The sequence below is a fragment of the Macrobrachium rosenbergii genome, chromosome 2 (genome assembly GCF_040412425.1).
Source record: "Macrobrachium rosenbergii isolate ZJJX-2024 chromosome 2, ASM4041242v1, whole genome shotgun sequence".
NCBI classification, from domain to species: Eukaryota; Metazoa; Arthropoda; class Malacostraca; order Decapoda; family Palaemonidae; genus Macrobrachium; species Macrobrachium rosenbergii.
In genome coordinates this window covers 48562144-48574711 of record NC_089742.1, presented here as the reverse complement: position 1 = coordinate 48574711, position 12568 = coordinate 48562144, and the positions used below count along the sequence as shown (strand labels likewise).

The 12568-nt window shown below is 34.9% G+C and overlaps 1 protein-coding gene across 1 annotated transcript in view; it reads right to left on the bottom strand.

Annotated features, from left to right (window-relative positions):
- Positions 1-12568, bottom strand: part of LOC136846432 (uncharacterized) — a 59016-nt gene that overhangs the window by 32974 nt on the left and 13474 nt on the right. Inside the window, exons 6-7 of the mRNA XM_067117219.1 lie at positions 11024-11094; positions 4656-4724 (exon numbers count right to left, since the gene is read on the bottom strand). Of these exons, the coding sequence (XP_066973320.1) occupies positions 4656-4724; positions 11024-11094 (140 nt within the window). The remainder of the gene's footprint in view (positions 1-4655; positions 4725-11023; positions 11095-12568) is intronic.

The window sequence follows — 12568 nt, the reverse complement described above, 5'->3', positions numbered from 1 at the left end:
TAAATGCCTCTGAACCACTAAACCAGAATCACACCTGGAGTGAAAGGAATATGGCAGAGAAAGGCAAGTATCAAAAATTATCCATGATACCGTATAGAAATAAATATTGAAGCCTCTCATGAGGAACCTTGAAGAGTGAAAATACCATTTAGCAAATGTTCATCATTCATGCAAATAATTCCGCAGAAACTCTGCCATCTTTGTAAATAAGGACATTTCTATGTTTGTAGTCTTTTTAATCTAAAAACACAACAGAATAAACCTTTTTTTTTTTTTTTTTTAGGGGGTCAAGTTTATGAAACCAAACAGTCTCATTTTGAAAAACATTTAAGAGCAGAAAGCTTTCAGCAACTTTTTTTTTTTTATATATTCTGTCAGTGCATAGCACTTCCCTTTAGTGTTTTTACTCTCAAGAAAGAGAGAGGATCATATACACCCTAGAGAGGTTATGGTGTACTGTTCATTTTTAAATGGTTGCTTCAAGTGCCGACAGTTGGAAGTCACAGTAAAAATAAGCTAACCCCCAAAAATGTTGTTCGTAATAGTTTAAGAATTTTCTCTCTTTACACTTTAATTTTCATCCCTCACTATACCTGATAGCACTTTTGTAATTTCCAAGAATCTTCAAGTATGCTTCTTGTTAACAGCTGTTTTTAAACAATACCCCAGTAAACATTTAATTTATCATATACTTCAAGCATCTGGCCTTCTGATGAATACCAATGACCCTATTTGTAAAGCCTACATTTGAACATTATCCAGCCTAAACTGAACTGTATTCCACAGTCAACCCACCATAATAATGTATCTGGTAGGTAGGGAACTCTAAAGTTGAGGTGCTCATTTCTATAGACAAGGAAATTCCCAGTCACTTTATACTGAATCTGAAAAGACTATGAAGCCCCTACTGCGCACGCCCAGTCCTGCTTAAGATGCTCACTTTACTTTTACTAACAACGTTACTGTTGTAGAGTCAACATAGTTGCTCTTTTCAGGATTTTTCTTCACCGAATTTTTGTCTAGCTTTCAATAATGTCCATTTTCACCTGAGGTGTGTTGCTTTGCATGTATTTATGTATCTTAATCATGTTATTAAACAAAGCTTACGTACGCTGCGTCCACACAATCAAACTTTGTTCAATGGTGGACGCAGCCTTAGTTTTTGTATACTGTACCCGCTTTACTGATATTTGAGAATTAAATGAAAATTGAACAATTGTCCCATCACATAAGACCCCCACCTATTTGCAGTTCCAGATTCGAGGATTTTTCTTTGGAACATATACACACTATTCGCTGAAAATTCGCCTATTCGCGGTATTTTTCATAGAGAAATATTCACTAATTACTGTCTTTTCATATTTTCGTGACCAAATGCATTTTTTTGCGATAACTAGTAAAATACTTGGGTATAAGCACTTTAGAGGGTTTTTTTTTTTTATGGTGTTTGAACTACCAAAATAGGCGGTTATAAGCATTTTTAAATCAAAACAGGTGGTTAAAGCGTTTTTAAGAGGGATGTCAAGTACTCATGGATTTTAGCTATTCGCTGGGGGTTGGGGTACGCGTCCCCCACAAATAACAAGGGTCGACTGTACAGCACAGAGCTATAGGGGTCAAATGCCAGTATACGGTATACATAGCCACTGGTATACAAAAATAATAACCACTGGTTGCCAGTGCAAGGTCCTTGATTCATCTATGGGCAGTAGTTGCCTGCTGATCTTACAGAGTAAAAAAGTTAAGGCTGCACAATCAAAGAAACCATTTAAATACAGTATGCCATTAGAACTTAGGAAGTTCGTTCTCCAAGAACATATCAGCATGTGATAAAAGCTATAAATCCTATTTTTGAGTTGTTTAACAGAGGATGTAATACAGCATATTTATAAGAGCTGAACTTGAATACGATTACAGCTAGAACTTAAGACGACAAGGAGAAACAATACTTTAGAACTGAGGAAGGAAGTCTAAAGAAGTCTTTAATAAAACTGGGATCAAGCAACATAAAACCAAACTTAGCAAAATTAAATGGGTGAGATAACACTTTGAAGGATAATTTCAAACCATCTGAATGCGGGTGACTAGAGATAATTATAAAATTATATTTTAAATCTAAAAGCCCCTTGAAATAAAGTTAGCATAAATCCTAAGCAGAAATTCAAAGCAAAAGGCATTGCTGTAGACTATCAAACCTTTATCAATGATTAACATAAGCACAAAGGTTTTGTGAGATGTGCAGACCAACAGATTTTGCTTGGCAAAATCCACTTCTAATTAGCGTTCCAGAATGACAGTGCTATTAAGCAGAGAGCCAAAAAATACAGTACGAATTTCTTTGAATGCCCCACTAAAATCATCCTCTATCAGTTTTGATGTTCAGCATCACTAATTTTTGGTGGCTTTGGCTTCATTAATTGCCAGCAGAAAAAGTAATAAATTTAAAAACTTTGCAATAGTGTCAGCAAAAACCCTAAGCAGAAATTCAAGACCACTGAGGTGTGTGGACCAACTGTCTTGCTGGGCAAAATCCACTTCTGACCAGTGTTCCAGAAAGTTATGCTATTAACCGCAGTTCCAAAACATAAAAGCACAAAATTTCTTAGAATATCCCTATAAACTTGACACCATCTTCCTTCAGTTTTGGTATTCAGCAATACTTTCTTAATTTTTGGCAGCTTTTGTTTTCTGTAATTGCAAAGTTATTGTACTGGAAACTGAAGTAACAAAGTCACATTCATTGCAATATCTTTAGAACCATGGATGAAATACAATGGACAAGAGTACTACCATAGAGAGTAAATATCTGGAGATGGTATCTGTATACCTGTACTACATAGTTTGGTGGTCTTCCACCAGGGCAGCACTGCAGAGACTTGTGGCCATCTTGAAAGGTCTGGTAACGACGCAAATTGAACAGGGGCTTAGTGTGATTGTGAATTTTTTTTTATCCTGAATGTTTAATGAGTAAGTGTTCAGTGAATGTTTGAGTTAAGTGTTTAGTGAATGTTTAGTGAGTGTTTAGGGTTTAGTGAATATTTAGTGTGTAAGAATTCATCGAATGTTTGGTGAGTGTTTAGGGTTTAGTGAATGTTTAGTGGGTAAGTGTTTAGTAAGTGTTAGTGCTTATTGTGTGTTTGATGAGTGTTTAACGAGTGATTAGTGAATGTTAAGTGACCATTTAGTATTTAATGAGTGTTTAGGGGTTTAGTGAGTATTTAGTGATTAATGAGTGTTTAGTGATTAATGAGTGTTTAGTGTATAGTGAGTGCTTAGTGAATGTTAAGTGAGTCTTTAGTGTTTAATGGATGTTCAGGATTAAGTGCTTAGTTAGAATTTAATGACTGTATGGAAGGAAAGTCCTATAATTTACAGGAACCATTTAAGCTAGACATTGCTTAGATCCAAGAGCAGATGCTTAGGCCCTGACCACAATGGTTGGAGCGCTTAGGTCCACCTGTTTTTGTACGGTAATTTCTGTGAAATTGGGTAAGTAATAATAATAATAATAATAATAGTAATAATAATAAAATATAAACCAGTAAAAAAATTAAAATAAAATTAATAATATTAATAATAATCTGAGATTACATGGATTAGAATGAAAAATTCTGTACTTCAAGTACAATAAACCTCAGAACAGAAATATTTGAACTATATTCTTATAATAATTAAAAAAGAGGGGGGGGGGCAAAGTTGCAATTGTGCTTCATCATTACAGTCTAGTACTGAGCTAGACCGAGACCTTTCAATATGGCTGCCCAAGGTCACCCACATGGCAGGGAGATCGCCACTCCATGTTATTGACACTCTATGAGTACCACATATTTTTAGCACTTACATCCATGCTATTATACTGTGTATCAGCTCCACATTGTCTGGTCAAAATCTGGTAGTCATGACTGCACTGATTGCCACTAGCTTCTCCCAACTTTTGGCTAAGGTTTACCTTAATGCAGAATAATTGGATTTTATCTTGTCGTACACTGCAGTGTCACTACCGAAATATTCTACACAATGCAATTAAAATAACCCCAAATCAGCAGGCTCTTAGTGTTGCTACTCGGAACACAGGTCATAAAAACCTGGTACATCACACTATAACCAATCAAAACCCTTAACCAAATCATTCAGGTAATCTTTTCTCTCAAAGGCAGCAACAGCTCCGTAAACTTCGTATAATCAGAGCATACCTCCGGAGGAATGTGTAATATATTTGCACATACACTGCTGAACATCAATTTTAAAACTGAAATGTAATAATCTGGCCAATGTGCAGTCATCTGGGGCTGCACAAAATCAGGTATAATAAATTATTCCCTGAGTTAAGATGACTTCTCTTTGGTTGTCTGCATGGCAGCATAATTACCTGCTGCAAAATTGTGAGAAAATATAATTTCTATTTAGAACACACCAATGTGTTTAGAGTAAACGAAGCTTTCTTCATTGTCCTGTATGTACTAGTTAGCAAGTGTCATTGGCTGTAATGCCTCATCATCGATTCCTTCAATATCCCAAAATGTAGTTCCTCATGGATGTTGACCCTTAGTCAAAGTTTTCTTACCAAATTCCACAACTAAACTGGTGGGACATGGTCACACCAACATGAAATCAGATGAAAGGTTACACAGGCAACCCTGTTATTCTCTCATTACCTTTAAGTGCTTCATACCATTGCAGTGTAGGTCTAAGGGCTTTTCCCCTGTCATTTCAACGTCACATATCTGAAAGGAAAGAGAAATCCCACATCATTTCACAATTCAATTTCACCCATCATCACAAAAAGCTCACAATGACCTACGATACAACTCAAGTCGACCTACAATACTCTTCTATACATAAATTACACATGAGATTCTTAGTTGCTTGGCATATCTTCTACAACTTCTTTGATGCAAGAACTTTACTTATGGGAAGCTGAAGAATATGAAGTGTAAATATGTAAACTTAAATATGCTTATTGCAGTAGGGAGGTTATGAAAATTTACATATAAAGAAATGGCAGTATTTATGGAAAAGGCACCACGAGTAAGAACAGAACCATATTATTATATTAAATAATCAACTGATTCACATTTGGTTCCCTAACTACACGACAGAAAAGTAGTAAATTACGTATGCGTGTAGACCTGGATCAAGCCACATGCTTTCACAAAATGTCATTGTTACCAGAAAGCCATGTCACAGGTTGCCATGCTTCAGTGAAACGAAATACCAATCACAACTACAGTACTTCTACCATTCAAGATTGAGGTTCAAACTACATTTGCTCAGACCTATGACACTACTCCTAATTCTCCATTGTTACTTGAAAATTGACATTGTCCCTCTTCCCAGGAGCATTGTTTGAAATTTGCATCTGCATTAACCTTTTATTTTGGATTTAGTAAAATAATTGTTTTTTGTGTGCACTAGAGGGCCCACTGTTACCAGCACCCTACAGTTAAATATTTTTGGAATCCACTTTACCTATTTCTCATACTTCATTTACTGTAGTTGGTAAGCTTGCAAGCTGGGTGAGAATTTTGGTGAAGCGTTTGATCTCGGTGATTTGTTCCCACTGCATTGTTTATTTCTTCCCAATGCATTGTTTATTTCAAATTTGGGTTCTTGCCATCACATTACCGTTTCCTTCAGTCCTTTAAATTTCTTCTGGTTATTGTTAGGTTTCGTTATTTTTCCTAAATATTCAATACCTGCATGATTGTGCTTAAAAACGCAAGCCAGTGATGTATCGCTGTGCGTAAGTCACAGAGCTGTTTGTTATATTTGTGTTGTCCTGGACTTTCCGTCATGCCTAAACATACTTGTCATGGAGATCTTGGGAAAAACTGTGGTTTTGTTTTGGTTTGATGACGACCACAAATCTCGTTTTTGCCTTGCTGGGGTCAACAATATCTGCCTCAGCTTGTGTGTGCTGTGTTGCATTTGGTCAGTGAATCAATATTTTCTCTTCATCCAAAAGAGGTACACTTGCTGCAAACAAGTCTTCAGTGGATGCCTCTATAGACACCACTTTTGCTCTGATTGTGTCTCCCTCTCCTGTTCCATTATCTGCAGTATATAGACAAAAACTCATCCATTGCCACGCTCCTCCCCTCTGGGAAACTATGGAGTTGCATTACAAATCAGATCACTGATAGCTCTTCATTTGCACCAATTGTACTACATACAAGAGGATTCTCCTTGTGAGATGATAGCTCACTCTTGCAGCAAGTGTTTATTACTCCATACGCTTAACAGTCCCGAGAGGGACAGCCCATCTACTACTACTGCTTCATTCATGCCACCAACCCTGCTGTTTCTGCCTCTGACTCCTCCAGGCCTCTCTCCTCCTACATTAGCTTTCAGTGCCAAGTTTTTTGTGCTATGGGCATAGCAAGAGTCTCCTTTTGCTCAATCAATTCCTCCACTATTACAGTAATATGTTCCCTCTGCCTTCAGCTCCTGCTGTCATGGGTGGCCTGGAGGCCTCTTCTAGAGCACCTGCTATTCCTTAGGCTACACTGCACACGAGAAACTTTAGTGGAAAATGGCTCGCCACTAAGAGGTCAGCTGATAATATCAGCTTGTACCTGCAAACGAGACTATTTGTGGTGGCCACATAATTCCTGTCTCCTAAGGCAAGGGACAGGTCCATGTCTACAAACCAGATACAGTATACAAAAACATAAGATCTGTGCCCAAGGCCGTTATCCACTGAGACCTAAGGAACAAGGCAATGACAAAATTCTTTTACTGGTCTCCCTAACAAATTGCTATCCAAGTAAAATACGATAACAGTACAAGAACCACCTTCTTTAAGCCTCCTCTAAGCTTCGGATTCTGTGGGCCACACAAAGAATGAGTGAAGCTATGAATCATGTGGGTGTGGACATGGACAGAAGGGGGCTCTCAAGCTTGAATGGTATAAGTTGGAACTGACATTTTGTTACACCGAAGGCAATAATTGATTAACGGGCCCTTATGGAATGTTCCTGGTATTATATAAGCATTTTACCAACTACTTCACACTTTAACTAATGTGCACTGAAAAATATTGTGTGGAATTAGTTTTTCACTGCTTTGTTCTCTTTGTGTGACTTGTCAATTAGCAGATTACTTAAATAGAGGTAACATGGTTCTATTTTCACTCCTTTCCTTTTCCTAACATACTGCCATTTTCTTCTTTCAGAAGTTTTCCCATTTTCCTCCTACTTCGCATGCTACATTAGTTCCACTAGAATTGGTTAAAGATTACCACATTCATGAGTATGTTAAATTGTATTATTCCATTCTTGTACCTTTAATTCTTTCTTAGTAATATGTAACCAATGTACTGATGTTTTTGTGAATAAAAATATAAAACAGGCATATTTTGACAGATTAAACAATTATTGTGCCGAGTGTAGTACACTTTGACTGGCTTATTGAAACTAAGCCAAGGAATTCTAATACTGATTTGTGACATTCATAAGAAATAAGAAATCAGAAATTATACAAATAAAGACAATTTTACAGAATGTTCACTGATAGACACAATACTGGAAGTTATACTTATTCAAGATATGACTAGAAATAGCATAGAGTAGAAACTCCAAAAATTTTGTGATTCACCTAAGCAGGTAGTTCCACTTTATGTGGTCTATCAAAAACATTATTAGGCATTTTAAGGACATTACTGGGCCCACTTACATCTACCTATTTTGGGATTCCATCCTTAACTTCACATTTTACTCCTGCTGTATTGTTCAAAGGTCTGAATTCTTGCAAAACACTAAATTTTAGATTTAGTTTTAAGAGAACAGGGCAATTTTGCACACTGAAGACAGCAGGTTGCATTGTTTACTACAAAAATCTTTTACTTAAAAACACATGCATATGACATAGTATATGTTTCCTTGTAAACTAATACCTGTGACACAGCACGTTATCTTATTGAAGAAGGAGCCTCAGCAAAAACACATCTCAGATTTTGCATACAAAATTTTTTTTTTTTTAAGTTCTAACTTTTAACTTTCCTTCTGAACTTTTATTTGGTTAATCAGTGAAAATACGCCTGATTTACACTTTGATAATATGCAGCATTTTAATCTTTTTCATATAAAAAAAAGTCTTTTGTGCGTTAGTACAGTTAAAATACCAATGACACCAAGGCGATGAATTGAATTATGCATCATCTGTTTTTAACTCTCACTTTTATTATTATTTACTAGAATTATTAGTCTGAATAGCTCCTATGGTTCAATAAGCACAAATATTTATATCTATCAATATATACAGTAAAACTTCAAAGATCCATAGCTCAAATTTCTAGATGTGGCAAAGAGCTGGACATACCGAGATTGCATTTACGTTTGATAAAGAAAATTTACTACGAAAAAAGTTTGATACAGGGGAAAAATGCTAAAATATATTATAAATCTCTGTAGACTCAGTAAAAAATTATTAAAATATCAATAATTAAATAAGACAAATAGAGTAAAGAAAACCCCTACACATGAAGTGAATTTTTAGTACAATATTGTGGTACCCCTTCATAGAAAAGTCAAGAACAAGGGGGTAAGGTACGAGTTCCTTGGTACAGACAAAAAGTTTTCAATCTCTCATACCCAAAATTTCAATTGTTTTAGTATAAAATTTTAACACTTTTCTAATTACCATACTAATACACTACTGGGAAATGAGAAACAACTAAATCACTGTGCTCCATCTTATGATTATACAACCGGTTTTCTCAAGAACTAATTTTTTATAATTTTAATCAAAATCTACTAAAATACCTCATATTCACTGTATCCTTATTGATAATTTTAACAGGATATAAAGTTCAAATACTGATGTCTTTAGATCACATCACAGGGTATCAGGCCATATGGTAACTAACAGAGGAATTAACAAGCACCCCCGCCCCCTTCCTCTTCTGATCTTTGAAGTTTTACTTGTATGCATAAGTCATGCATCATTTTAACTTGTGGTACAGCAGCATATATAAATCACATGTTCCTATAATTTAGTATGCGCATACAGTACACTCACACAACTACTAAGCACACAAGCAACTTGGTTAATTTTCAGACATCAACAATATCGTTTCTTATAACTATATGACCGATGAAGAAATTTTGATTTAGATACAATTGGACAACAGCATTTTTTTTAGCTTATATGACCTTGAGTGTTATGCAACAACTCTAACTGCCCACTTTAGGTCAATAACTGCCTCCATAATGGTTTTTCCCCCTGGGCCATTCAAAAAAATTTAATAAAGTAAATTATAGGAATACAATATCACAAACTATAATGATGTCCAAAATTAATATTTCTATGAAAATCCCGACTAGGTTTTATGTACAGCTGTAAAAAACATTGCAATCAACAGACTAACGGCTTTGATGTTTAACTGTGCCATATTGCTGTATAAAACATAGTTGTACAGACCCTTCATACACATTTGTAAATAATTTGTTCCTATAAACATATTTACAAATTCTGAATTGAATTAATAATATACTTTCCTCCTATATAATTAAGATGTCAAAATACTTGTGTCTATAGGCACCACTCCCCCTTTTTTTTTATCTTATTATAAAGGTTATTTGATTTTGGTCATTGGCCCATTGGCATAAAAGTGGAAGGGCAACTGAATGTACTTTTTATCCATACTTGTAATTCTAAACATTCCTGCTTCTATTTTGTTCATACTGTCTACCCTATCCACGTTAAGAATCAGAAACAGCTGTACCAACTGTGGGATGATGAAGACAAACTCAATGAAGGTCTTAGAGCACAACCTGGTCCCAAGTCTTGGTACTGAAGGAATACTGGTCCTTAGTTACCGATTCATTTAGTGAATATGCTCTAGCTAGGAAGAATGGAGAATGGTTATTTGCAAAAAACTTTTTTTCCTAATTTATAAAGTCCGCATGAAAGTCTAATAAAATTAATTGAATTTAAACAAAAGGTTTCATTTGAATTAGACCAGTCTATTTCTTACTCATGGCTGACAAACTCGAAGTTTAACTTGTATTTTGTGTATTCATTAATGTATGGTAATGAAAGTGAACTCAAGCAAAATCAAGACTACAAGTATGATGATCAGGTACCAAAACCCCTACCTCACAACTCAATGTGAACTAGTGAATTTATAACAATGTACTTTGTGATTTGGAGATCTAAATTTTTTATGTAACGTTCATTGTTTTCTACAGCATTTATTAAAATCTAATAACAGTGCTGGAAAACTGAGGACTGTTCACAAAGCTTACCAAGCTTACCATATGTAGACACAGACTCACTCCCGATCTATTATACCTTAAATACTTTGCTTCGATGCAAAATTTAGAAAACTTCTCCAATTTAAAGCTACAACGCATTTGAACAGCAAGTAACTGTTACCTACATATATACAGTATACTCTTTGCATTCTATACCACATCAGTCCTATGTTAGAAGTTACACTGTTTATTATATATCAAATATATTCTCATGTTGCTCTTGGAAATGAAATTTCTCTTGCATCAACCAATGGTATACAATAGTCATGTCTTCCCCATTTGCTTTCATGGGAAATGCTTTTCTCTCTGTGTCCATTCAAGAGTTTTTCTGTATAAAAAAGTGAGTTGTATTTTCAAACATAACACAATGCTATGGAGATCCTCAGAATTGCGTTTATGCTTTTCCTAAAGGATTTTGACAAATGAAAATACCTCAAGAGTAACTGTAAAATGATGCCACATAATGAAATGTGAAGACCTCTACGGAGAGTATTTTAGTATTCTATCCTTTGCAACGCCAGCATCAATAACCTAGATGGTGAGACGCCAGTTTTAATAGACATAATCCTTTACAAGGCATAGTTTTTTGAGTGAATCTTGAGTTTCATGTCACATTTAAAAAACTGAAACAATCATAAACGTATCTAGTCACCTTAATAAATTGAAACAATAATAAATGTATCTGGTCACCTTAAAAATCAACTTCATAACTAACGTTTACAGGCATATAATACAAAAACGTTTCGTGAAAGTTGTACAGTACTTACCATACAGTAATACCCGACCACTCCCTGGTTAGTGTAGCGCACTCTGACTACACCTTCACCAAATCGCTGAGCTGCAAGGATCCATGCATTCAAGAAACTTTTATTAGACAAGAGGGGCAATGACATTTTTGCATTAGCTTAACTGTATTTTCCTAAACCCACCAATAATATTAAATGTACCTACTTAAGCCCTTATCTACAAAGATTTTGTGGGAGGCCCACTGCCTAAAATAAATCTCTGTAATTTCATCATAATACAAATCAATCAACTGCATCCTAACCTACAAATGTAAAAACAAGAGCAGAATTTAGTTTCAATTTAACCAAATGTTCATTTCCTCCTGATTCAAAACTATCATTCCAAAAGTGCAAAATATTAATATAAAACTAAAATAATGAAAGAAAATATCAACAATTTCAATTATCCAATACTTAAGAATACTGTTTACTGCAAAGACTCAATTTCATTTAGTGCCCTGAATTCTCTCTTAAAATTCAGATTCTCCTCAGTCATGGATGCTAACTTTTTTCAATGGTCCTGCTAACACAATATTTTCTGTTTTTAAATGTAAAGGAAAAGCTTGAAAAACATGAATCTCAAAATACTTTAAAGAATCTACACTGGCAGCCATTTTTACTTCTGTGATGCAACGGTTGATCAAAATGAGAATCCATTTCATGAACTTCTTTAAGTATGTACCTTTTCTGTAAGTAATGGACATGTAAGTGAATAGTTGCATAAGATAAAACATCTCTTTACTGGAACATGGGAAGTCAAAATTCGATGGCTTTATTCAAAAGGTTCTGGTTTTATATTTAAAAGGTTCTGGCAATTAATAAGAGTCCAACAAACTGGCTACTGGTGTACTTCAAGGCAATATTGTATTTTAAAGCGAATATATAAGCAAAATTGATTTTGGTGGTGTTTACTCTCACCAATAATTTCTAAAATGTATGTATGATAGGTAAAATTGTAAGATCCTTAAAACTTAACTACCACTTGAGCACTGGATAATAGATAAACACTACTCCTACTCTGACAGTAAAACTGCAGCAAAAAAATAACATATTTCAAAAGGTTTAAAAATCATATAACATCAAGCACCAATGTATACTGTGTGTCTATAACAGATACTAACACAAGGACCTATAAAAGTACAAGAACAATTCCTACCACAAGACATATATGTAACACATCCCTAACAAATGAACATGAGCTGTGTAACAAAATAGTGCCTAGCACAATGTGGACTAACTAACAAGTCTTCAATTCCAAGTCTAGTTTATACATACTAATGATAGTTTGATTAAATTAAATTGCAGTATAATAATAAACAGTTTTCTGATTCGAAAATCCTCTTCAGTCCTAACCCTTACCTACTAAATTCAGGACCACAACCACTTAAACTACAAAGTACAAAGCATTAGTGCTAATGAATCAGGACATCCTACCATGAAATTTTTTACACGTCACAGTAGAATGTATGACTACAATAATTACCAGTAAATGTTACTGGCTCATGACTCGTATATCCAAGAGAACTA